This window comes from Macrobrachium rosenbergii, chromosome 4 (assembly GCF_040412425.1).
Source record: "Macrobrachium rosenbergii isolate ZJJX-2024 chromosome 4, ASM4041242v1, whole genome shotgun sequence".
Taxonomy (NCBI): domain Eukaryota; kingdom Metazoa; phylum Arthropoda; class Malacostraca; order Decapoda; family Palaemonidae; genus Macrobrachium; species Macrobrachium rosenbergii.
The window spans coordinates 48,832,158-48,859,098 of NC_089744.1; the positions used below are offsets into that span (position 1 = coordinate 48,832,158).

General features: G+C 46.2%; 2 protein-coding genes across 2 annotated transcripts in view; one reads left to right on the forward strand and one right to left on the reverse strand.

Moving 5' to 3' along the window:
* Positions 1–10,543, reverse strand: part of LOC136834094 (heterogeneous nuclear ribonucleoprotein R-like) — a 711,768-nt gene extending 701,225 nt beyond the window's left edge. The window contains exon 1 of the mRNA XM_067096389.1: positions 10,525–10,543. The gene's annotated coding sequence lies outside the window, so the exon portion shown is untranslated. The remainder of the gene's footprint in view (positions 1–10,524) is intronic.
* Positions 10,544–20,024: 9,481 nt separating this feature from the next.
* Positions 20,025–26,941, forward strand: part of LOC136834254 (ionotropic receptor 21a-like) — a 12,524-nt gene continuing 5,607 nt past the window's right edge. The window contains 4 exon segments of the mRNA XM_067096602.1: positions 20,025–21,048; positions 21,051–21,349; positions 21,718–21,905; positions 25,294–25,485. Coding sequence (XP_066952703.1) covers positions 20,223–21,048; positions 21,051–21,349; positions 21,718–21,905; positions 25,294–25,485 — 1,505 coding nt within the window. The 5' untranslated portion in view covers positions 20,025–20,222.

The window sequence follows — 26,941 nt, forward strand, 5'->3', positions numbered from 1 at the left end:
GCGTAGATGTGTTTAAGAATAAGCTCGACAAATATCTAAGCTGCATCTCAGACCATCCAACACTGGAAGATGCAAAATATACTGGAAGATGCATTAGCAATTCTCTGTTAGACATCAGAGGTGCCTCACACTGAGGGACCTGGGGCAACCCAAAAGAACTGTAAGGTCTTTAAGGTAAGGTGTAAGGGCCGGGAGGCAGGAGTCCCGGCCCGAGTCCCACCTGCCCAGATGTGAACAATACAATTTGCCTTTCGGTCCAGGTGTCAGATTGAGGGGTGGCATGAGGTGGGCATGAAAATGTAATGTAAAGGGCCTCAAGTATATATAGTTAGGAAAAATACAATTTACTTTAAAAAAACGTGATTTGTTCCAACACGATATACAAACCGACAGTCCTTTACATTACGAAGACTCACTGGTTAGAGGGAGGAATCTGAGTGAGTCTCTATGAACTGACTGGCGTTCGCTACAAATTGTGTTCCCTTCCTGGTCAACAGAGCAAGGAAGGGAAATCTGCCTCTGACAAAACGATCGGATTGTAAGAAACGCAAGACCAATTGTCAGACTTCTGGGTCCCTTTGCATGAATGAGGAAAATGTCAGTGCAAGCAAAGTAGGTTAGGATGAACCTTGAAAGTCGGTGATAGTAAGGCAAATACAAGCACTGGGTTTGTCTTACTGTCGTGGTCTCCTTCCCCGCCTTGCTAGAGGAAGGAGCGAGTTTGCTTCTATGATCCTGAAAAGAAATAGAACGGAAGCTCGAGTTGTATACTTACCTGCATCGACCGCCAGATCCAGCATGTAACGGCACGTCTCCTCCCTGCCCAAAGGAAGAGAGCGAAGATGAAGAGAAGGAAGAGAGGCCAGTCACTCCACATTCATTCTCCCATCCACAACCGTACATCTTAGGCGAGACGCAACCTGTCCTGTCAGAGGAACCAGGTAAACTACACAACTTGTTGAGCAGCCACCATAGGACCCAAGGAAAAGGTGTGCAAGGACTTGTGGGCAAAATATCCTGAAGGTAAAAGGAAGTGAAGGTGGTCTGTTGGGACCACACCCACGCCTTCAATACCTGTGGAACCGACAGGTTCTTCTGGAATGTGAGGGACGGACCAATGCTGCAAACTTTGTGAGCTCTCAGGCAGAGCGTACCAGTGTCGTCTTCTCCAGCAGCAGAGTACGCTCTCCTTATCGTCTCACGAAGCCAGAAAGAAATCGTGTTCCTGTACACTTCTTTCTTGGTCAAGTCAGTGCCAACAAAGAGTCATCGACACTCAGGCAGGAGATGGCGTGTTCTCTTCAGGTAGCACCGCAGCACTCTAACAGGACACAGTAGCATCTCGTCTGGGTCATTACCCACAAAGCCCTCTAGGGAGGGGATCGTGAAGAACTCGAACCGAGCATCAGGGACCGATGGGTTCTGAGTCTTCGCTACGAAGTCCGGGACAAAATCGAGCATAACTGATCCCCATCCCCTCAAGTGTTTAACATCAAAGGAAAGTCTGTGAAGTTCACCAAGTCTTTTTGCCAATGCCAGGGCAAGCAGGAAGACGGTCTTGAGAGTCAGATCCTTGTCTGATGACTCTTGTACAGGCTTGTACGGTGCATGAGTCAGGCTCCTTAGAATGAGGGTCACATCCCACGCAGGGGGCCTGAGGTCCCTGAGTGGGCAAGACCTCTCGAAGCTTCTCATCAATAAAGACATCTCGATGGATGAGGAGATATCTACCCCTTTCAGCCGCAAGACTAGCCGTGTGCGGCCCTATAGCCTTTTATGGCTAAAATGGAGAGAAGCTTCTCTCAGGGAAGAAAGACGAGGAAGTCCACAACCTGCTGAACAGTAGCTCTGACCGGAGAGATACCCCGTACACGACACCAGCCACAGAAGACAGACCATCTCTTGCATACCGCTGCGGAGGACTGTCTGAAGTATCCAGCCATCTCCACTGCTGTGCGACACGAAAAGCCTCTTCTAGCAGATATGGTGGATAACCGCCAGCCGTGAAGACACAGACTGCACTGCCAAGTGATACTGCTCGACATGGGGTTGAAACAGCAGGTTGGGCCAGGGGGGAATCTCTCTCGGTGCCTCAGAAAGAAGAGCTAGCAGGTTGGGATACCAATAGTCTGAGGCCATTTGGAAGCCACCAGAATCATCCTGAAATTTGGGGTGATCATCACTTGGCTGATAACCCTGTAATCCAGACAAAACGGAGAAAAGGCGTAGATGTCAAGGTTGTCCCACGGATGTTGGAACGCGTCCTCCCCAGTGGCCCATGGATCCGGCATGACTGAGCAGAAGACCTGAAGTTTTCTGTTGTGCCGGGTGGCGAACAGATTGATGACTGGATGCTCCCACAGGTCGAACAACCTTTCCGCAATGTCTGGATGAAGGGACCACTCCATCCTGATCACCTGATTCTGGCAGCTGAGCTTGTCTGCCACTACATTCCTCTTGCCTGGAATGTATCTGGCTGATAGCTCTACCGAGTGAGCCACACGTGCACCTGCAATGTCAACTGGTGAAGCGAGAGAGACACTAGGCCTCCCTGCTTGTTGATGTATGCCACCACCGTGGTGTTGTTGCTCATCAACACCATGGAGTGTCCTATCACTCGATCCTGGAACTCTTGGAGAGCCAGGAAGGCTGCCTTGAGCTCCAGGATGTTGATGTGAAGGTGCTTGTCATCTCAGTGCCACACCCCCAAAGTCAGCAACTCCTCCAGGTGTGCACCCCATCCCTCGGTCGATGTGTCTGAGAACAGAAGCATGTCCGGAAGGGGAGTATGTACGCATACTCCTATTAAGAGGTTCCTGTCGTCCATCCACCAGTCTAAGTACTCTCTCACCTCCTCGGAAAGAGGGATGGGAAAGGACTGGGGGTCTCAAGACTGGGACCAGAACTCCTTCAGTCTCCATTGCAGAGACCGAAGGTGAAGATGCCCATGAGGGACCAGCTTCTCCAATGACAACAGGTGACCGATGACGACTTGCCACTGCCGAGCTGACTGTTCCTGTCGAGACAGAAACAGCTGTGCCACCTTCCTGAACCTGCTGATACGAGAGTCCGAGGGGAAGACTTTTGCTGCTACCATATCTATCAGCATGCCGAGGTACTTTGTCCTCTGCTTGGGGGTGAGATCCGACTTCTCGAGATTTACTACGATCCTGAGATCGCGGCAAAACTCGAGGAGCCAATCCCTGTCCTGTAGCAACTGCGAGCGGGAGCTTGCCAAGACTAGCCAGTCGTCGAGATACCTCAACAGACGTATCCTGTGCAAATGGCCTGAAGCTGACACCAAGGTGAACACTCTCGTGAACACCTGGGGAGCAGTGAAGATCCTGAAACAGAGTGCCCTGAATTGGAAGACCGTCTCCCAGAGGATAAAGTGAAGGTACTTGCACGAGAACAGATGAATGGGTATTTGAAAATACTCATCCTTCAAGTCCACTGTAAGCATAAAGTCATTCTCCCTGATGGAGGTGAGAACAGAGCGCGCCACCTCCATCGTGAACTGAGTCTGGCGAATGAAACAGTTCAGGGGAGAGAGGTCTATGACTGGTCTCCAACCCCCCTGAGGCTTTTTTTACAAGAAAGATCCGGCTGTAAAAGCCTAGGGACCGATCCTACATGACTTCTACAGCACCCTTGCTCAGCATGGCTTGCACTTCTTGCATTAGTGTGATTTCCTTTGATGATCCAGGAACGTAAGTATGGAGACGGACCGGAGAGATGGTGAGGGGTGGCTGAGTTGAAGGGGAGTAGATATCTCTCCTGAAGGACATCCACTATCCAGGTCTCAGCTCTGTATCGCTGCCATGTTGCCCAATGGCTCACCAGGCAACCCCCCACCTTTGGCAGCAGCTGGAGGGGAATGCCGCCCCTAGCGTTTCCCCTTCTTCTTCTTCCCCTTTCCCCCCTTTACCAGACTGGAAAGTGGGCTGAAAGGGGGCGCGACTGCAGGCTGGGTATTCCCGCAGGATCCCTTCAAAGTCTGGGACTTCTTAAGGGCCAAGGAAGTGCTAGCCTGGCCCAAAGGCTGGGCTGCAGTGGAGCGGGAAGACCCGGAGGTCTTAGTCACTGCCTGGTGGACAAGACAGTCGCTGTCATCAGCCCAACATTTGTACACTGCTGCATCTACTAACTCCCTAGGGAAGAGAGAGAGGTAGAACCTAGCAACAGTCCATTCCGTAGGGTCATAGCCGACTAGGGGCCCAGAGACCTCGTAAAGTGAGAAAGAACAGCGTCTCTTCGCTTGAGAACTAGGTTGGCCCACAGGTTTGCCGTCTGTTAGGCAAGGTAGGAAATGACTCTGCCTCCAGACTGACACAGCCTCCCAAAAGTGGAGTACTCCCCAGGTACGACAGCGCCTGAGGAGGCAGCCACTTTGGATATTGTGAAGGACCACAGATCCAACCAGGAGACTGCCTGGAGGGCCATCATGGCAGTGGCTTCCAGGGTTGCTGCTTCTTGCTGCGAAATGGAGATACCTTCTGCAGTAAGCTGCTGCAACGAGAGACCCAGGCCTAGACTCACCAGGCCCGGGTCAACCTGTTTAGGCGGCAATGCCCTTTCCAAGGGCATGTAGAATCGCTTCTGTCAAGACAGAGGAGGGGGAGGCAACTTGTTCGAGCGGTTTGAATGAAGTGAATTATCTTGCCCAGACACAAGACCATTCACCTGATCGAAAGCCCCCTTGGCAAGTGTGGACCATGGCAGCCCCACCGAAACCCTGGCTTCCTTCTTCGGACCCCAGAAGGATTCGAGGCGCGAAGGACGATCCACAGACAAGGCCCCAGTCCCTTCCCCAGGGTCATTGTGCTGACGAATTAGCGCAATGACCTCTGCAAAAGTCCTCTGTATCTTGGGGGTGTCCAAGTCCTGAGGAAGAAGACCCTCAAGTCCTTCCAGGGCGTGGTCGTCCCGATCTACTCTCCTGGCAGGAGGGTGAACCTCAGCAGACCCCTAGGATCTGTCCTGCACTACGAAGGCATACAATCTAGTCGATCTCAGGACTGAGCCAGGAGCGTTGGCCTTTGTAGTAGAACTCCAGGGAGTCGACTCACCAGAGTTCCTCCTGTCCGACTCACACCTCCTAGGGGAAGGCCAGGAGGCTGAGGGGACAGGCGAGGAGGGTCGGGCATCCCCGCCGGTCCTGCTGGTGGAACCAGCAGGAGCAGTGGGCCAAGAGCAGTCACCAACCCACAGTGATGATGGCAACTTGGGATGAGGAGAACGCTTTCACCTTGGGGAAACGTTGTCCCGAGGAGAGCGGAGCAGTTCGCGCGAGCCGAGCTGGGCGCTAGACGCAACCAAGCCAGGCTGGCCACGCGAACGTGACCAGGGACTGGGCAGAGTCGAGCACGCAGCTGGTTGGCGAGAACTTGTGCTGTCCTCTTGACAAGACCCAGTCTTCTTCAAGGCTGGGACTTCGCGAGAAGGCTGAACAGGGTACCTCTTCTCTGTCTAGCCAAGTGTTTGGACTCGAGAGGCTGAAGCACCTACCCGGAAACCTTGCTTGGCACTCAAAGAAGTGCTAGCAGGAAGAGCCGAGACACCTGCATGTCCAGCCTCTTTCTCTCATCCTGTGCCCAAATTGGTATGGAGAGAGGTCTATCCGGTACTGGCCCAGGGTGCCCGAGTCCCCTTAGAGACCTGGGTAATCGGTGCAGCTCGCGAACAAGCATCCGACACAGTGCCAGCCTTCAAAGTAGACTTCTTAGGCGCTGCAATGGGTGTGCAAACTGAGGTCTGCACGCCCTCGGCTCCCGAAATGACAGACACAGGGGTCAACAATTCAGTTTCCTGGCTCGAGGGCTGGGAAGAGCCAATGAGGGAAGCAGTCCTTAAGAAGTCCTAGAGTGGGATTTCTTGGGGGGGGGGGGAGACAGCCTTCTTCTTCTTCTTCTTCTTCTTCGACAGACAAGCCTTGGAAGAAGAAGGGGAAGAGGTAGCAGACGACGACAACGATGAAGATGAAGACGACGACACCTTATGAGACCTCTTCTTCGTCATGTTCTTCAGGATGGCGGTCAGGTCCCCCATCCAGGAGGGAGCAGCAGAAGATGGAGGAACAGCCAGGGAGGCCAGGGTAGCAGGAGCAACCAAAGCAGTGGAGACGTCAATGAGAGAGTCAGAGGCGACCAGGGAAGTCAGCGCATCAAGGGAACCAGGGAAGCCAGGAGCCGCAATGAGCGGCCAGCAAGGGAGGGGCAGGTGCAGGAGCCAGGCCAGGCCAAGAGCCAGCCAGGTAAGTCAGAAGCCAGGACTGGAAGAATGTGTGGAAGTAGCAGCAGCAGAAACAGCAAAAGAAGGAACCATGAGATAGGGCAAGGTTGAAGTCACCATACTGGAGGGACCTGGCTGGGATAGAAGGGGTAGGAAGCCAGGTGGCAGCAGCACAGCGTGGTAGGAAGCAGGCACGGCTGTTACCTGGGTACCCAGGTGAGAGGCGAGAGTCACCGGCACCTTGGAAAAAGCAGTCATGGTGACGGTGCATATAGTAGCTGTAGCCAGGACGTGGGTCACCACTAGCGTGCCAGATAGGTGAGAGAGCAAACCCTCTAGAGACGGGACACCAGGCAGACCCAGGTGGAGCCAGGTAGAAGCAAGGTCTGGAGCCTGCCCCCCGAGAGAAGTCTCTACTGCCAGAATTGAAGACAAAGTCAGGTCAATAAAGGGAGACTCCACTCGCTCCAGGGGGAAAAGTTTCCCCCCCAGAGAGAGGAGAGGCCCCCAAGAGGAAGTCCTGATCGTCTGCTCCCCAGCGGCCTTCAACACCCAAAGAAGCGAGTGAAGAAGTCGAAGGGAAATCCTCACCCAAAGGAGAGGCAGCAAGAAGGGGAAGCTTGCCGGGAGAGAGAAACGATCGTGATGGGTTAGCCACCAAGGAGTCATTGGGGGGCGTGTAACCCTCAGATGACACCTTGGCAGGCTTCCTTTGGTACTGTATCCTCCCCTCAAACTTCACCCACTGCTCGGCAGACCCGGAACAACACTCAGAACAAGGTGAAGTATGTGAACACACACACCCCCTGCAAGAAGAGCAAAGGGCATGTGGGTACATGACAATACTAGGGTGAAAGCTATTACATTTCTTACCGCCAACCCCAGGACACACACGCTGGGGGAAGGCGGGCTTACGAGGCTTATCAGTGGCTTTCATAATTAAAGCAAAACACAACAAGAAAAAGATCCCACATGGAAAAGGCAGCTCAACGGAAGTTTGGACAGAGAGCGAAGAAAACACACCTACACCCAAAGACTGCCAAAAGCAAATTGTAATGTACATCCGGGCAGCCGGGACCCCCACCTCGTGGATGGTAGTTAACTGCCTAACCACCCCTTGTTCAAAAGTTCAACGGCTGTTTCCAGCTTTGATGACGGTTTCTATATCGTGTCGGAAAAAATATAATGGGTTGGGGGTAGGGGAGAAGAGCTCCAGGAGATGCAAAGCCATCACTCAAGTAAACGAAGGGGGGCCCCCGACGCATGCAAAGTTCACACAGCTTCCCCCACAGCCCCTTCAGGAGGCCAAAAAGGTCTTCGCTGAGATGGAGAGAATAGGCATATGCAGGAAGGCTCCCAGCACTTGGGCCTCCCCCCTTCACATGGTGCAGAAAGCGGACGGCACCTGGAGGCCCTACGGCGACTATAGGCGGCTGAATCTTGCAACAGAGCCTGACCACTACTCCCTCCCAAACATGCAGGACCTGACGGCCTCTTTCTATGGGGCCAAAATATTCTCAAAAATGGATCCCTTAAAATCATATTTTCAGGTACCAGTAGCGCCGGAGGACATCCCCAAAACCTCCATCATCACGCCCTTTGGGTCCTACGTCTTCGCCTTCTCCACCTTCGGCCTGAGGAACGCGGGCGCGACCTTCCAGAGATCGATGAACAGCATCCTGGGGGACCTGGACTTCTGCATCTGTTACGTCGACAATATCCTAATCTTTTCCAGATCCTGGGAGGACACACACAAAGAATGTCTGTCGTGTTTGAGGGTACTCATCCTACGCTTGCAGGCCGTGCATGATCGACAAGTGGTAGCATCCCCAGCAGTAGAAAGTTCAGTTGTTAGGGCTATAGCAGAAGTGGAAGCAGCAGCGCTAACCGACGGGGCATCTTCCTGTCTGATTTATCCATCTCAAAAAAAAAAAAAAAAAAAAAAAAGCCAGTCAAATTGGGAGGGAAGATCCAAACCCAGTCCAAAAGTACAAATCCAGGAGAAAAGGGGCGATGAAAACGGTCCAATTCATTATCTGGTATCCAAAATATTTAGCCTATATGGGGGTTGGGCTAAAAAAAAAACAAGTTTGCCAATGCAGGATACATCCAACCAGCAAAGCGAACTAATAACAATTGGGGATCTCAGCCTCTCTCAGCCGGTATTTGCAGCAGCGTTGCCAACAGTACCTCAGGTAACTCATTTTACAAGATTTTTCCCGTAGCGTTGGTAACACTGACAGTTAATTACCCACTTTGTGGGTAAAATTATGGGGATATAGTTTGGACTGGTCAGTAACCAGGGGTAATTCAGGTGTTCGGGAGTGTATTGTAATATGAAGATATGTGGGCTTAAATTAAATGAAATTTAGATATCAACTATCACCAGGCAACTCTTTCTCCCTCCTTTAAATGTCAATTCATAAATTTGGACTGCTGTGTTTTTTCACATCACTTCCAGTAATTATTAAGCTCGTCTGTCTTCTTTTAATCTGAGTTTTTCTATCATTTCTCTTTTTTTTTTTTTACATTTTACGTATTGTCGAGGTTGTTAATGATTGCACAAATGTCATTTGAAAAATAATCTCTGTGCATTGGAAATGCTCTTGCTCTCGCTCTCCCTTCCTCACAAATTTGCTTATTTTTAAATGTAGGTACAGTATTTATTACCTTTCATTATTTTATGCCATAGCTTTACTATGCTTTATAATTTTATTATTTGAATTTACATTGGTCTACCCTTAAGAATTAAAGGGATCATTAATTTATTATTCATTTGTTTGAGGACTGAAGCTTCATTTCAGATAGATATCGTATCCATTGTTCCTTGTGTTGACCAGGAGGTCCTTTAATGGAATGGATTAATCCAAGGCTCCTGACCCAAAACTATAATTGTTTCTTCCTCACCATTGCCTTAGGGTAAATGCAGATTTGTGAGGAAAGCACATGAGGAAAGCGTTATATATCACACTGTCTTAATTAATATTTCCATATTTTCTATTTCTAACAATATTACTACCATAAAACTGCCCTCAGTTATAATGAGAGCCTTAGGGTAAACGCAGATTTGTGAGGAAAGCACATGAGGAAAGCGTTATATATCACACTGTCTTAATTAATATTTCCATATTTTCTATTTCTAACAATATTATTACCATAAAACTGCCCTCAGTTATAATGAGATGTGTTTCTTAAAGTACTGTAAAACCTTTTTTTAAAGAATCAAAAGGGAGTCTTCAATAGCCTTATTTGCACAATGAGAAAAGTACATTTGACATTGCTCTTCCACCTCCCGAGACCCTCCTTTGACCAAGTACGCTGGGGAGACTACTGTATAGGCTTGATTAGGTGTGGGGGGGGGGCAGCAAAATACCCAGCTCTCTGAGTTAATTAAGTTAATTTGCAAGGGTCCAGAGGATGCAAAGCCACCCTGGAAAGGTAAGGAAACAGCACCCTAGATAAGAGAAGGTTAAATCCACTCTTGCATTTCACTCATTTTATTACAAAAACTCTCATCCCACAATGGTCCCCCATATTGTATGATTGTATCTCTAAAACAACTCATTCACTAATGCAGTGAATTTCAGAAACATTTGAGTAACTCATTACAACTAAATAACATATTTTCAATTCTGTAATACAATTATCATTTATGGTAAAAATTTACCACTCTAGCCTACGACTTAAGGCAGCACTCTACAACAGGTTAGCTATAGGAAGTCCAGGGGTCAAAGCCCTTCCAGCAAAGTTCAGACCTTACACCCTAGGGTAGGTTAGAAAAGGCTGTGAGGATGCATCCCCTGTAATTTGCCTTAAAATTTCTTTACCATTTAAAATATGTTCAGTGACTGAAACAGTAATGATAAGACTCATGTATTTTTCCGACTTGGTACCTGATGGCATGCAATTCTGACCGTTTCTGTGTGTCCAATTTCCCCGATTTCGATTCCCACCATCACTAAAAACCCATCCCACTCGTAACTGTCATTTACCCTACAGTGGGTTGGGGGAGGGTGAGTAGGTCTAGTCTACAACAACATAGGCCTAATGATCGGAAATTCATAAAATACCAGATATGGAGTCAGAAAAAACATGGTCCATATACCTTTCCGAGGAATTAAGAGGAATGGAAGTATAACTGTATTACCTAATGGAGGTAACTTTCAAAGGATTTCTTGGGCATGAAGAACAATTAAGTTACAAATAAACATGAGCTAAAGCCCAGGCCGATGTTACACTTCTGAAAGGGGCTTCATTGACGAAGTGTAGTATATTGTACTTTGTGCAACTTACCTTAGATTGAAAAAATATTCAACTTGAATGAGATGCACACTGCACAGTATTACATCCTCCGTACAGCAAAGGCCTTAATCCATGAGTAAATGGGTTGAGAGGAAATAATTAAACATTTGAGTAACCACGCACTTGACTGTTACACTACACAGGTTTATATAGCAACTGATGAGTGACAGTCACAGTTGACGAAAGCGTTCTTTACAGTACAAACTCTCAAAGAGAGTAGCACATAAGTAATTGAAATAATTCAATGCATAATCAGAATAAGACATTCAGAAATAAGATATATATATATATATATATATATATATATATATATATATATATATATATATATATATATATATATATATATATATATATATATATATATATATATATATATAATTTGTGTGTGTGACCATCGCAGAGGGTGGTTCACGGATACATTAACACTTACCTTTGTACTGTGGATGAATCCGTGCAGAAAGTTCTACTGGCATGAAGGCTCATAAGCAGCATATTGAACACCTACATACTGTATTATTTATTTCTAGCTTGCAAGAACTCTCTTGCTTTGACACCGTCTACCCAGGCCTCCAAGCTACATTCCTCTTAGTTTGTACTCTCTTCACCAAAAGACATCTTCCATTCTTTCCATATGACATGATCATTTCACTTACATGACATTTTTCACCGCCCTCCTTATACCATGTATGCGATGCACAAGTCATCTCTGGCCACTTCCACCTTGTTTCTTTCATTCACATTCAACATCCATGTTTCAACTCCATTGAGGATATTTCCAAAGCTGGTGTCGTGAATAAATTGGATCCGTTTTGACAATCCTTCACAACGTTCAGGATAAGCGAGGGGGAGCGGTAACTCAGTAAGTAGGCGGCTGAGTTCGTGGTTCACTTTCTTCTGTAAAATATGTCTGTTTTTTGTGTCCGGCGAATTGCCTGTGTTATCTGTATCAGGAATATCGGAGAGGCTCCTTTTTTAATAATTCAAGCACATTCTTTGGTAAATTAACCTATGTAGAAATTTTGAAAGGGAACCGAGGTGACGACTAGACATGCGGATGGGCTATATGCGTCTTTCTCGAGGGAACATCATTGAGGTAAGCTTGTAAGGTGTCAAAGAAACGAGCAGGTAAAGGTTACTGCTGATTTATTACAGATCCAGGCGGCTTATATTGCGGCCGACTGACGCCGGGCCGTGAGAGACAATGGAATTGACTGTGACCTGAGGTCGAAACAATAAACAATAATATGCAGTGAACGAGTACGAATTACAATACAAAACATACAGAGACACAATATAGATACAGTCTTGATGCCTGTGAATGAAGAAACATGTGATACACAATGTGTGACATTCGTATAAATACCATAAAGTAAAATGATTAAAATGCGTGACCTGGCACGTTTTAGGCGTGACTAATTGAGCTTGAAGAAAACGGAAGTCACCAAAGAAACAAGCTCAGCGGAGACTTAATTAATGGCGCCGCCGAAACACTATCCTGGCGCCGAATTGGTGACTTTACAAATACTCCCAAGACGAGGGAGCGTCTGATTAATCCCTGTACCTGGTGGGACGCTGAAGGGTGCCGCGGCTCCTTGAGGATAACTGAGGGGCCTCCCGCCTGTGAGGCTGCTGTTTGGGCGGTCCCTTCCTGGGGCGGCCGCGCCTGCGTGGTGAGGGCGTGCTGGAGTGCGTTTGGCGGAAGGGTGCTGCGACGCTGCCGGGACTCCCGACAGGAAGGCGGGCTTTAGCCGGTCTGGAAACCCAGTCGTTCCTGCCTGGAAGTGCCAGCCGAACGCCTTGCTGTTCCGTTCCAGCACGCGGAAGGGTCCCCTGTAGGGCTTAGTTAGTGGTGGACGGACGGCGCCGACTCTGACGAAGCGTGGGTGGCGGATGACAGCTGTGGCGGCACGAAGGTGGTTGCTCTGTCGATGTATGAGCGCCTGCAGAAGGCAAGGCGAACTTGCCGCCACGTCGCGGAGCCTCTGTAGAGATGGGGAGTGGCGATCATCCGTCACGAGCTCTCCGGCACCACGAGGGGTTCCCATAGGTTTGTTCAGCTGCGGATGGGGTGCCGTCGGCTCTGGGGCGGTCCTCAACCCGAGGAGGACCCACGGCAGCTGATGTTTCCAGTCCTCGGCGTGCAGCGGCCATGAGGGATGACTTAAGGACCTGTGGAACCGTTCAACCAGGCCGTTGGTCGCTGGGTTGTACGCTGTGGTGGTGTGTGCGTGGTTCCCAGCAGTTGAGCCAGGGCAGACCACAGCTCGAGAGGAAAGCGGCCCTGTCGGTTGTGATGTGGTCCGGGGACAAGCGGCTAACCCAACTGGAGAGCAGGGCCTCGGCGCACGCGCTGGCGGTGGCTTCTTGCATGGGCGTGGCTTCGGGCCACCTCGTTGAACGGTCTACCACCGTGAGGAGGTATCTGGATCCGCCTGATGGGGGAAGGGGCCCGACGACGTCGATGTGGATGTGGCGGCGGCGCCTGGCTGTGGGAACTCGCCTACCCCGACTGCGTGTGACGACCCACTTTACTGGTCTGGCACTGCAGGCACTGTTTTGCCCAGGCTGTGGCGTCTTTTTGCACCCGTGCCAGACGAACTTTTTGAAAGCAGTTTGGCCGTGGTCCTGCCGGAGGGGTGTGAGAGGCCGTGGATGATGTCAAATACCTGGGCGCGGCGTGAGGCTGGAACCAAAGGGCGGGGCTGGCCTGTGCTGATGTCACAGAGCAGGCTGGGGCCACCCGGGGCGAGGGTCACGTCCCGCCACTTGAGGGATGATGGCGGTGCGGTATGCTGGGGTTTCTGGGTCAGCGGCCTGTTCTCTGGCAAGGTCCTGGTAATCTACACCAAGCTGCACTGCGTTCAACTCGACTCTGGAGAGGGCGTCTGCACGGGATTTTTCTTGCCGGGAGGTACCTGACGGAACAGGTAAATTCGGCTATGGCTGAGAGGTGGCGCTGCTGTCTGGAAGACCATGCGCCCCTTGCTTCGTGAAAGCGTGAACCAGTGGCTGGTGGTCTGTGAAGATTGTGAAGGGCGCCCCTCCAGGAGGAACTTGAAGTGCCGAACTGCGCTGGTACATCGCGCAGAGTTCCCTGTCGAAGGTGCTGTATCGGGACTCTGCGGATTGAACTTCTTGCTGAAGAAGGCGATGGGCTGGGGGCGCCGTTGATGATTTGCTCCAGAACAGCACCGCAGGCAACGTTACTGGCGTCTGTCGTCAGCTGGGGGAGCCTTGGGATCCTGGTGTGCCAAGGCGGTTGCCTTGGTGAGGGCGGCCTTCGTCAGGAAAAGGCCTGCTGCTGGCTGGGTCCCCAAGACAGGGACTTGGTTGACCTTTTAGGACTTCCGTCAGGGGGCGTGGTGTGCGCGATCCCGGGATGAAGCGCCTGTAGAAGTTTACCATCCCAAGGAACTCCTGGACGGCCTTGATGGAGGTGGGTGTCGGGAACTTTGCCACGGCTGCCACTTTCGATGTAAGAGGGCGGACGCCTGTCGGAGATACCTCGTGACCCAGGAACTCTGCTTTCTGGACGCCGAATGTACACTTGTCAAAACGGACCTTGAGGCCGTTTTCTTGGAGGCGCTGGAGGACTGCTTTGATGTGCCTCTGGTGTTCGCTGTGAGACCTGGAAAATATGAGAATGTCGTCGACGTAGCAGACGCAGAATTTTAGGTCCCCAGGATGCTGTCCATGAGCCGCTGGAAGGTGGCCCCGGCGTTCCTCAGCCCGAAGGTGGAGAAGGCGAACACATAGGACCCGAAGGGCGTGATGATGGCTGTCTTTGGTATGTCCTCTGGCGCAACAGGTACCTGAAAATAAGATTTAAGAAGGTCCAATTTAGTGAATATTTTGGCCCGTGAAAGGAGGCCGTGAGGTCTTGCATATTGGGCAGAGGGTAGTGGTCGGGCTCCGTTGCAATGTTGAGCCGTCTGTAGTCGCCGCAGGGTCTCCAGGAGCCGTCCGGTTTCTGCACCATGTGGAGGGGGAGGCCCATGGACTGGAGGCTTTCCTGCAGATGCCCATCCGTTCCATCTCCTTGAATGCTTTTTCGCCTCCTGAAGGCGCTGAGGGGGAAGCCTGCGGAACTTCGCATGTGTCGGGGGCCCTTTAGTCACTATATGGTGGTATATGCCGTGCTTGGCTGGGGCCCCGGGACTTGGCGGCTCGGGCTTAAACACCTCAGGAACTCCGACAGAAGGTGTGCGTACTGGTGGGGGCGACGGCGCTGATGGTGGGTCTGGGTCCCGCCGTTAACGGAGAGACCGGCAGGAGTCGGTATCGAGGAGGCGCTTGCGCCCACGCCGACTAGCAGGCCGGTGCGCCAGAAAATCGGCCCCAGGAGTGGGGGTTCCTACGTCCGCGACGATGAAGTCCCAGGAGTAACTCTGGCCAAGGATGGAGATCGACAGGAGCCTGGTGCCGTAGGGAGAGGATGGGGTTCCGTTGGCGGCCGTCAGGAAGGCGGCGGGTCTGGTGTCTGGTTGCGGTCCTCTCTGGATGCTGGGAAGACCGACTTGAAGGCTCCTGTGTCGACCAGCATCATCCTGCCGGAGACGGTGTCGCGGACGTGAGAAACCTACTGTTTTTGAGGCCCTGGGTTCTTCGGCTGCCATGGCGGCCTGTCCTGCTGGCCGCCACCCCCGCTTTTTGAACGGTTGAACGAGCAGGGCGGCAGGCAGTTTCAGGCGTCCTTTCCGAACCACTTGTGATAGCGACAGAAGCCCGGGGACCACCGTCTACTGTGGTTGGTGGACGTCTGTTGGCGATGGCGTTGACGGGCTGCTCCACGTCCTCTTCAGGCTGGACGGAGCTGACCGGCTGAGTGGCCGGTTTTAGCCGCTGTGAAGCCTTGACGGAGTCTGTGAGGTGTTGTGCCGCCTCTATGAGGTCCTCGACAGGCATGGTGTAGGGTGAGCGATCTGGTTTGCGTACTTCGGGAGGAGTTGGCGAAGGAAAATTTCGACTGGCTTATCTCCTGCCGCTTGTTCGTGCCACCCCGAGACTGGTGTTGACAGGAGATCTACGACCATGCCCCAAGCGTCTCTTGGATTGAGGTCGTGGCGTGGATTATTGGCAAGGTCGATAGCACGGCGGCCCGGCCGGCGATGGGCAGGGAGCAAGCTTCGAGGAGGAACTTTTTGTGGTGCTGTATGTGAGGGTGAGTGTTTCGGTACCCGCGAGATGAGTTTGTTGTACACGTCCTCCGGAAGGGCGTTGAGCACTGTGTCGGCCTGTAGGATTTCATCCGTGAGGTCCGCGATTCTGAAGTGGCTCTCCCACCCTGCGCAGCCACCTCGATGGGTTGCCCTGCGTAAACGGTGGCAGCTTTAGGTGAGGGCGCCCGCGATTGTGTTGCCCGGCCGTCGTGTGTTCGGGCGCTGGTGTGGAGTTGCGGAGGGCCTCGATGCGCGGGGGCGCGGCTGCGATGGGAGGTAGGTAAACCTCGAGTCCGCGGGGTCCGCGTTAACTGCATGAAGGAGGATATCCGCGTCCATGCTCGCTCCTTTGACCCCTTACTGGAGTAGGATACTGGCGTCAGTACGCACTTTCGTGCGCCGTGTGGTTCCGCTAGTGACGCTGGTGGGGTACGCCGGCGAGTCAGCACGCTCAAACGCTGGTTACAGCGCCGTGTTTAGGCCGCTAAGAGCGTTTTTGGAGAAATCCTGGAGCCAAGACTGAGTCGCCGTGTGAGTCCGCTAATGGCTCCGGATACTCGGGGGTCACCACTGTAAGGTGTCAAAGAAACGAGCAGGTAAAGGTTACTGCTGATTTATTACAGATCCAGGCGGCTTATATTGCGGCCGACTGACGCCGGGCCGTGAGAGACAATGGAATTGACTGTGACCTGAGGTCGAAACAATAAACAATAATATGCAGTGAACGAGTACGAATTACAATACGAAACATACAGAGACACAATATAGATACAGTCTTGATGCCTGTGAATGAAGAAACATGTGATACACAATGTGTGACATTCGTATAAATACCATAAAGTAAAATGATTAAAATGCGTGACCTGGCACGTTTTAGGCGTGACTAATTGAGCTTGAAGAAAACGGGAAGTCACCAAAGAAAACAAGCTCAGCGGAGACTTAATTAATGGCGCCGCCGAAACACTATCCTGGCGCCGAATTGGTGACTTTACAAGCTTGTAAGGACGGGATTGAGTGACATACTGGCTGGGTGTTGACTGGTTTATTGGTAGTTCCTTACTGAATGAATATACAGAATCTTCGAAGTTGTTATTGGCTGGTGCGAGCCGCAAAGTGGCATCTACACACAGACAGGGCAAAACTGAGGTAATGTTTCGGACATCTGTGTTTGTCGGCAGACAAACAGATGGCGACTGTGAGAGACATAATAAACGTACAGTGATAAAACATATATCAATGGAAAGGCCAGGAAATTCCACAAATGACCAATTGCATGAGATTCGAGACAGATTAATGAATACAATGCAGTAGCATAATATGTGAAATGGCGAGACGTTTGGCGTCTTCACAAACAGAAACATACATACTCGTACAGTCTGATACAGAAGATTCGGTGGTTAGAGTGCTTGCATGGCCATGCAAGTAGTGGTGATTGTACATAAATCGAGACAACAGTGGTTAGAGAGAAACAAACTTTAAATATTGTATGGTAGAAGTTGCGTTCCTTGAGAGAGAGAAAACGGGATGCTCTTTTTTTCTCTCTGTCCCCTCCGATGGATGACGAACACACGAGTGCTCGAAAGAGACCGCGATCGGTGCGACGGGTCTCTTATAAGCTGAGCACTCTCCAAGTAGTCACCTCCCCAGCCAAATTCTTCATTTTATAGTCAAGACCCGGTTCCTTTAGTATGCCGTCACATTTTTGCCATCTGAGGCTTGATATAGTTATGTTCAGTTAAAGTATAGCCTGATTATTTCGAAGTAAGTTTTGTATAAAATTGTAACTTCCAGAAGCCATATTTTTTTGAGTTTTGTGTAACTTTTTCGGAGTTGTTTTGTACCCGAGTGCCTGGTTCTTGTGCGTTAATGTATGTTAAATTTAATTACTCTGATTTTTTAAATAAAATTGTAAAACCCTGTCTGCTCTTGATGGACCTTCGCCTCGATGTTTGCTGATAGTGCCCTTCAGGCCTGATCATCCTCCTAGTCCCATACCATCCGGGACTTAGAACCCTCCCAGTCGTGGGGGAAAAATCGCGACAGCTGGCATCCTTAGGCGCCCCGAAACTATATCCTTCCAAACTCTTACAAAGGCTACATGCTTATCTTCCTAGCTTAACTTATTCTGTTTCTTAACTCTTCTCGCATCCTACCATCACGTAAAATATTTAACCACCCGAATACCACTGAAAACCTCCCGCTTCCATTCATCACTTATAACCTCACTCTTGCCCAAGTTTACTCTAAGCCGCCTCCTTTTTTCATCACCAAACTCCCTCACAAGTTCCTGCAGTTTCCCTTTCACTATCCCACTTGGCACTGTATCATGAGGCATTCTACACTCCATTCATGACCTATCTTCTTATCCAGCATTGTTGTACCTGCATCTACAGTACTTTGTCTTACACATCATTCCTTTCATAAAGATAAGAAACATCATTGGGAACAAAACACACCCTTTTCTTACCACCATATCTCACCAAACGCTAGAAATTCTGATTCTTATTTCATTCCATCATAAAAACTTTTATTGCTATCAGCAGTACCTCATATCTAACATATCTTTCATATTGCCTCTTCATCAATTCTAGTAAAAGCTTTCACAAGGTTCATGTATGACACATACAAATTTTGAACTACATATATAACTGCTTTATGATAAATAACTGATCCACACCACTATTCCCTGTCTGCCCCCATTGTTCTTCACTTATCAGTTCTTCTGTCATCTGTCATACTTTGTCAATAGAAATTGTACCATTCACTTTTTCTGACATGCTCTGTTATGTCCTTACAATTCTCAGTCTACTTGATCACCTGCAGCCTTATACAAAGGAACATTCATTTCTCTCGCCCATTCCTCAGAACCCTTCCCCCCATCACGCCTTCACCACCATCCCACTGAAGGAGCATAGAATTTTCTTTGAGCAGGAACAAAGACTCTGGACTGATGCTTACTAGGGACTTAAGGCAAGGGTCTGAAGAAGGGATAGACAGATTTTAAAACTGTAAATAATACAACGAATATAATATGATACAAGAAACTATAAAGTTCGCATACAATAAACTGGTAAATTAAATGTAATAATGTTTTGTTGAGGTTCCAGGTGCTGTACATTTTTCCACAAATTATCTAATGTAATAACGGTAAACATACACACACACACACACACACATATATGTATATATATATATATATATATATATATATATATATATATATATATATATATATATATATATATATTATATATATATATATATATATATATATATATATATATATTATATATATATATATATATATATATATATATATATATATATATATATATATATATATATATATATATATATACTATATGCCGGAAAGACTGTGCTAATGAAACACACGATACATTTTTTTAAACGTCCACAAGAAATATTCTAGTCCAATATAATTTACAATTATTACAATTGGTCACAGTATATTTTACGCAAGAATGTCTGAATGTCTACCCTTAATAAGCGAAAATACCACGAGCATCTATAACAAAGAAAATATCATTGTAAGCAGGATTTTTACTTATCAATGCTGGCTATGTGCTCAGGGCCGTAGCCAAAACGTAATTATAGATGTATGAGTGTAATTCTTATATATTATCGATACTGATGAACCTCAGTACAATGTATTGAACAAAATTTACATTATTGAGATGGTGCATAAACACAGAAATATCAGTATGTGAAATCAGTAGTAAGATATACATAGAGTTCATAATAAATAAAAGAAAAATGTTAATTGCAGTAATTATTCAAACATGCCGGTTTTTTCTTCCAGCTTCTCCGTTAGCAAACTTCCCGATCATATCATCAATATGTATGTAAAGTGTGTGTGTACATACAGTATATTGTGGGTCTGTGTGTATACAATATATGTGTATGACTATAAATTTGTATGTACAATTTTGCTTAAAGAAGACATTTGCAGCAGGATAGCAATTATCCTATACATGAGTGCCAGATTACATACACGGAAACTATCTTAATCTTTAAGCAACCATGCAAATGATCCAGCACATACCAGTGCGTATCAAATTTTTTGAAGAAAGTTTCAAATTACTGTTATAATAATCTCTCATAATTGTATCGCATCTAGTGTTACTGGGCGGGTTGTAAATTCTCCATATTATTGTCTTGCCCAAATATTGCTAATGGTAAGAAAGGCGGCAGTCTGTTGTTAAGTCGCATATCACATCCTTGTACAATATTCTGCATCAGCTTCATTTCTAATGCAGGGCGCTTACCTTTCAACAAACTGGAGAGAAGCAATCACTTACAAGACTATAACTGCTGAATTAAATACAGGAGAACTAAGGCTGGCTGTGGGTCAATACCACTGACGGACAGAACTCGCAATCGATTCATTAAATTCTGAACAACGGCAGTACTCATTCGCTAACTCAGTGCGCAGGTAGCACCATTTCGAACTGATACGTATAAAGATGGTAGAACCGATGGAAATTGTTCAGTACCAAGGAAGGCACAATGAGACTCGTTGCTGTCATCTTCGCTTGCTTTCTAGTCTTGGGTCTCGCCCTAGATGATCGAACAGCCTTTAACTTTTCTAATGATACTTTGAAACCTCATTTAGTTGAGGCCATACTGGAAATCGTAGAGACGATACTTAAAGATGACTGGATCGTTTTGATAACAGATAACAGCGATATTCAGTCGCCAGTTCTAATTATCATACTACAGTTACTGCACACTGCGGTAGAAAGGCCATTGTTTCTTTTGAGTCCTGATGATGGCTGGGAAGAACAGTTACCGCCTGCATCCCTCTTGCATGGGCGTTGTGCAGTGTTCCTTTTCGTCAACGAATCGCCAGGTTGGCTCTCGGAGATAGGTGATGAATGGTCGCCAAATATTTTGTTAGTTGTCAACCTTAATTCCTCCCTACGTGGAGAGACATTGTTAGCCATGACGCAAATACAGAGGTCTCCTTCCCTGGCCCTTCTCGAGTCCTCCGACGAAAATTTTCCACCTACCGTTCATACGTCACGGCCTTTCCTCCGGAACGAGAGAGGAAAAAGACTGTTTGTTGACCCTATAGGTCGATGGGACGTTCATTGTTTCAAGACAAAGGAAGACCTCTTTCCGAATCGATTTCGTAAATTCGGGGGAGAGGTCTTACACGTCGCTTCTGACCTGGATGATTATCCTCTGATTTTTGAAGATGGGGATCACTTGGACGGCACAAACATCCGGATTCTGAACGTTTTGGGAGACTGGCTCAACTTTACTTACACTACGACGCAGTACGCCGAAGATGAAAACTGGGGCGAGTTGGTAAATGGTTCCTGGAATGGGCTTTTGGGGAGGTGTACCGTGGTACAAAAAATCTAACTGTCAATTATTTTACTGTAGTATACGAGAGGTCTCGGGATTTCGACTATACTTCCTCCTATTTCAACGAAGGCTTTGGTTTTGCACTCATGATTCCTCCTCCTATGCCAGCCTGGATGAGCCTCCTATACCCATTCTCTATGTGGGTATGGGTAAGCACAGGTTCCATGCTGCTTCTCATGATCCCAGTTTTTTACTTGCTGAGAAAGGCGACCTGTTCAGCAACTGAGGTTACTGTTCAAGATGTAATTATGGAAATCTTACGAGTGAGTAATTTCGTTTCCATTCATTTGTTAGCCTACTTTTGAACTGTGATCATCAATATATGGTTGTTCTTTAATCTTACTTTTAAAAATAATGATTTCAGCACTTAGTTTAGTGGGACCTAGCAGATTTATAGAAATTATTACAAATAAAGATGCAGCTAAAGTGAAATAAATTTAGACATGCATAAACAATCAAGGCATAGACATAAAGGTTTATAAACAGAGCAATTTAACCTATGACTGTATTTTATCTAAATTAAGAAACATTTCTCCGTTCTTGATCATTTTGGCAAGGAAAATCCACAACTGTGACGGAATGACCTGCAACATATCTGTAAATATTTATACTTTTTACTTTCCTTTTTCAGGGAGTTTTTGGGCAGAATAGCTCCCAAGCTGTCGACAGTGATGCCATTCGAGTTTGTCTGGTCTTCTGGTCGCTTGGAATCTTCATCCTTGTCTCCACTTACACTGGCAACCTCATTGCCGTTCTGACGGTGCCGGTTTTCCCGCCAAAAATTTCCTCCATTGAGGGTCTCGCTGAGAGCAACTTCCGGTAAGACTTCTCGAGTGCTCTTTGATGTTTTTCGAGCCGTTGTTGTTTATGTAAACTGACTGACTGTTTTATAAGCGTGCTCTAGGAAATGTTGCTGGCGTCCTTTGTTAGTGTAAGTCTGGCCTGTGGATTGGGGAATGGCAGTGAGGTGTCAGTTTCCAAGGTGTTGAAGGTGGCTTTGAAGGCATCGTGTTGTGTGGTGCCCTAGTTCAGTTCAGTCTATTGTTTCTACTGAGGGTGTCATAGAGGGGAACCATGGATTGTGCAATTTTTAGTTTGAATGGGTGGTAGTAGTTTACCATGCTCCTGAATTCCTGCATGTTTTATATGGTACCTGGAGTTGGGCATTTCCTGATGGATGATAGTTTGGTGGAAGGAGGCCCGGTGATGCATTTGTCAGGGTCCACCACTAAGCTGTTATCCCGAAATACTGTAAGTACTTGGTTATCAGTAATTCCCCTTGTGGTCCAGAAACATTCAGTACCCTGTTATGCAAAAACCGAAGTCCATTCTCAGGAAGCACATCAGTAGATGTGTTTATACGTCTTTGCAAAAACTGTCATTCCACTTTAGGCAGCAAACAGAGGAAACAGTGGGTCTAAGTCTTAAAAGTACCTATAGGATGGTAGTTCTCTGTACCTTGTGGAAAACAAAAAAAATTTTACTGCAAGTTGTACAATAGTAGTAACATTTGATCTGAGTGTCCAAAGCCCACGAATGTCTGCTTTTTAAAGATGAATTGAAGATATGGTCGTGGAGTGGATTCTACAACAAGTCCTTTACGGAACATTCTTCAACAGTTCTGTAAGATTGTACCGCGCATAAAATGTAGAATACAATAAGAAAGGGATAACAGAATTTTTTCCTGTATGTTGCTGAATTTGGACCTGTAATTAAACATCTTTTAGAATGATGTCGGTAACCCCAGCAAGGTGAATTGCTAGCCTGTATTTGCTCTCATATGAAAGAAATAAGGAGCTCACGTCCCACTTAAATGCAAGCAATATATTATATTCTTTCATGTGAACTTATTGCTTAAGTAAGTGTAATAGCAATATTCCATCAGCTTTCATATCAATTGATACCATACCAACTTGCTTAAGTCATTATTTCTCAAAAGGAAACGGATGCGAATCCTTGCTGCCAAAGCTTTTGGAACTGCTGATGCTGTAGGGTACCAGATGTGCCACTAGGCAGGCTTTCAACATTATTTTGATTGTTTCTTTTGTTGTAATATCTTACTGTCTTGCAAAGACAAAGTTTGGCAGCTTCCCTCTATCTTTTCTACGGGTAATATTTTGGTCATCATTTTATTGAGCTCAAGGAAAATGTTCCTCAGCCTATGACACAACCCGTAATAGCCATCAGGCTGCAACATCCCAGTTTACTCAGTAGAAAAGAATAAGCCTTGGATTCCACAGTTTGACAACTGTTTCTTTCCCTTTTTTTCAAGGCTCATGTAACCTTTCTTCCTTCAGCAGAAAAATCTTTTACTCTCTCTGTGGTTAAGACTCATCCTTCTATACTCCTTTTCATTTGTTACTTTGTTTTCAGGATTAATTTATGAAAGACAGCAGGTTGCTCATCCAAATGGCCTTAGTCTAGAAAAATGCTTGTTAGGATTGAGGCTGTCTTGGATTTTTGATGTAGCCCTCTTCTGTACTTTCACTAGCAGTAGCACAGGCTCTCTTCTGCACCCTTTCCAAATTGGTGTTGCTGAACAACCATGTAAGACGCTGATAATATTTTGCTGTTTCTTGCCAGTGTGATTTTTGTCATCACTTTCACCTATCTTGGCATGAATCAGTAGCACTGTGATCATTAATAATGTAAACCACTGGTTTATTTCTTGAAATTGTGCCATAACCAGCATGATTCCATTCTCTCGCTGATAAGCTTAACTGAGAGAACGTTTCATATATATCTTCCTTACAATTTTTTTTAACTGAGTTAGGTTTTGGGGCAATTTTAGTGGACCATATAATTGTGTGATCTCCAGGAAGCAGAAAATGTAGTCGACCTTGTCAAACCTAGATAGCTTAAGAGAGGTTGACAAACTAAGACACTCCAATGCTGCACTTGCACGTTATCACTGAATGAACTTGCACAGATACATCACGTCAACTGATTGTAGTATATTGCTGCAACAACCGGAAAAAACCAACATCAACTTTCTAACACCTAAGGCTGGGTAACAACTTGGAAACTTCTTGCACATTCTCTTATAGTTCGGATAGCCAGAGTTAGAATATAGTTGTTACTGGGAACTTACATGAATTCCATCAGATATTATATGTAATAAGCATAAACATATACAGAAATGACACTTTAGACTTAGTTTCAGCTGTTCAAGGAAAGACGAAACCTCTTTTCCTCTAGTTAAATTCATTCATTCTTTCTGTTCTTCCTCATAGTTAACCCCACGCTTACCACGGTGTTTCTTTGGTGTTTTTTAGGCACGTAGTAGGTAACATTCATATATATTACTGTTATATGTAGTTATTTGTTATTCCTAAAGTAGACACTAGAAATAAGAGAGAGGGAGAGGTAAAAATGTGAACGGGGACATTTTGTATGTCTCCATTCCAGTACCAGGAGGACCACTTATACACACACGCGCACACACATACACACACACACACACACACGCATATATATATATATATATATATATATATATATATATATATATAATAATATATATTAATTGTATCTGTATCTGAGTGTTACCATGGCTACCTTTTGAGGTATCATATATATATATATATATATATATATATATATATATATATATATATATATATATATATATATATATATATATATATATATATATATATATATATATATATATATATATATATATATATATATATATGTATATATATATAAAATCAACGTTCTTGTATATGAGTGTTACCATGGTTACCTTTTGAGGTATCTCGGGCTAATATTTCAAGACATGGTCTAGAACCAGATAGCTGCCACCTTGGGTAGGATGCTATGTTAGAATTTCAAATAGCTAGGGCAGCTTCTTGTAGGGTGAATCATATGCAGTACTCATGGAAATGTTCTTGTCTGTATCAGTTATCCGCCCACCAATATATGCAGCGAGAATTGGTAGGTGCAAAGAGAATAACATTATAAATAAAAAAATGCCTCTCTTTGGATATCATCGTGACTGCTGCATAATCATGATTACTTAAAGATGAAAGGAAGGAAATAAGTAGTTCTAGGCATTAAAACAACCCAATGGTTCTTCATAAAGCGTTAAACAACCACAGAAAGCCATCAGTTATGCAAAAAACGACGGGATTAATTGTATTTATTATCTATTTCCTATACAAATCATGAATGTAATTGTATCATAAAGCTCTCACTCATTCAGGGTTAGCATGGTCGACTACGGTGAATTTGTGCCAGAGGCCCTCGCCACTTCCAAAGATGAGTATCTGAAGGTGCTGGGAGACCGCATGGACCTGGTGCATAACTACGCCGATGATGAAAGGAGCTACGGTGAACTCGTCCAGAAAGTTCTTGATGGTGCCCATGCCATCATCGAAACTTACTCTTATCTGAGGTTGGTCACGGAATAGTTTTCGCTTCTGCCCACTTCAACAAGGATAGGATTGCAACTCTCTCGCCTTGTAGAATTTGGTAATAACGTTCCTTCACTCAAGTTTCTCTATGTAGAGCTACTTTTTCGTTACTGGTTTCTTGACACACAAGAACCAAGCACTCAAGGCACATATATTTCACGGTTACACTAAAAAAAAATGTAGACATTCTTTACATATACAGCATGCACAACCAACACGCATCCTTCAAGAACATGATTTCAAGTTATTTTCAAATGAAACACTGAAACCATAGATGGATATCTACGCAGTTTCGATTTCTTTCTCTGGAATGCCACTCTTCCTTTGCAGATTCCCTAATACACAGTTAGGGTAACCTCGATTATCTTTTCTTATTTTCTGCCACAGGCTAATCTCTGTGCCATCATATGAGAAAATTTTCTTTATTTTCTTGACTGCCTTGCTTTCCCTCCTGGTCTGCGTATCATCTAGGACTCACTGCTGAAGACGTCTTAATACTAGCATGGGCTCTTGCTCCTTGGATGAACCCGCAATTGATAATAAGGTCTTGAAAGAGTTGAAGAAACCTGGTGTGGCGATCTGTTCACCACTTCATTCCATGATTATCTGCAGCTGTACAGTATTATTATTCCATTTATTGGATAAAAGAAGGTACTTCATGGGAAACATTTTTAACACTATAGACCCCTGCATAGCGCAGTGGTTCCTCTTCTATTTCCTTGCTAGCTGTGTTTTGAGTTTCAGCATCGACTGTTGTTATGCCCTTTTGATCTGTGTTTTGAGTTTCAGCATCGACTGTTGTTATGCCCTTGTGTGATGAACTCATATTCTCAATTTCGAATTACAAACCTGTAAGCAAAGGGCTTGCCTAAAGCAGCTTTCTAAAACCATCCCCTTTCCTCAACTTGAAGGAGATTATTGTTACCTGCAGAAACATTTGCTAATAAATCGTGATTATGAAGCTTTTCATTGGTATTTGTTTTTCACTAATTATCGTCATACACTTCACTTACAAAAGAATTCTGACCCTATACTTCAAGTCTCCATGATTTTGTTAATCATAAGGACCACTCATTTACCTTATGCAATTTACCAGATGCTCTAGACAGTCTTAATTTAATTCTTGTGTTAACATGTAACTCACACCAAAACTGTTTCTCAACATATTTAAAAGACTAATCGCTGACTTAGACGAAATGATTATTCCGCTCTGAGATTTATAAGGACACCTAGTCTTGGGAGATTTAACTTTTCGAGTTACTCATGCATCATATAACTTTTTCTGTTGTTATCTTCAAATTCCAAATTTACTAATGATGGTATGCCACCATACTTGTGGTTTGAATTCATCACATCAGACCTATCATTGTTGATTTCCAGTTAGCCTACCTGACTTCGGTTACCCCTACTCCCCAAGGTATCTTAGAGCTTCCGCAC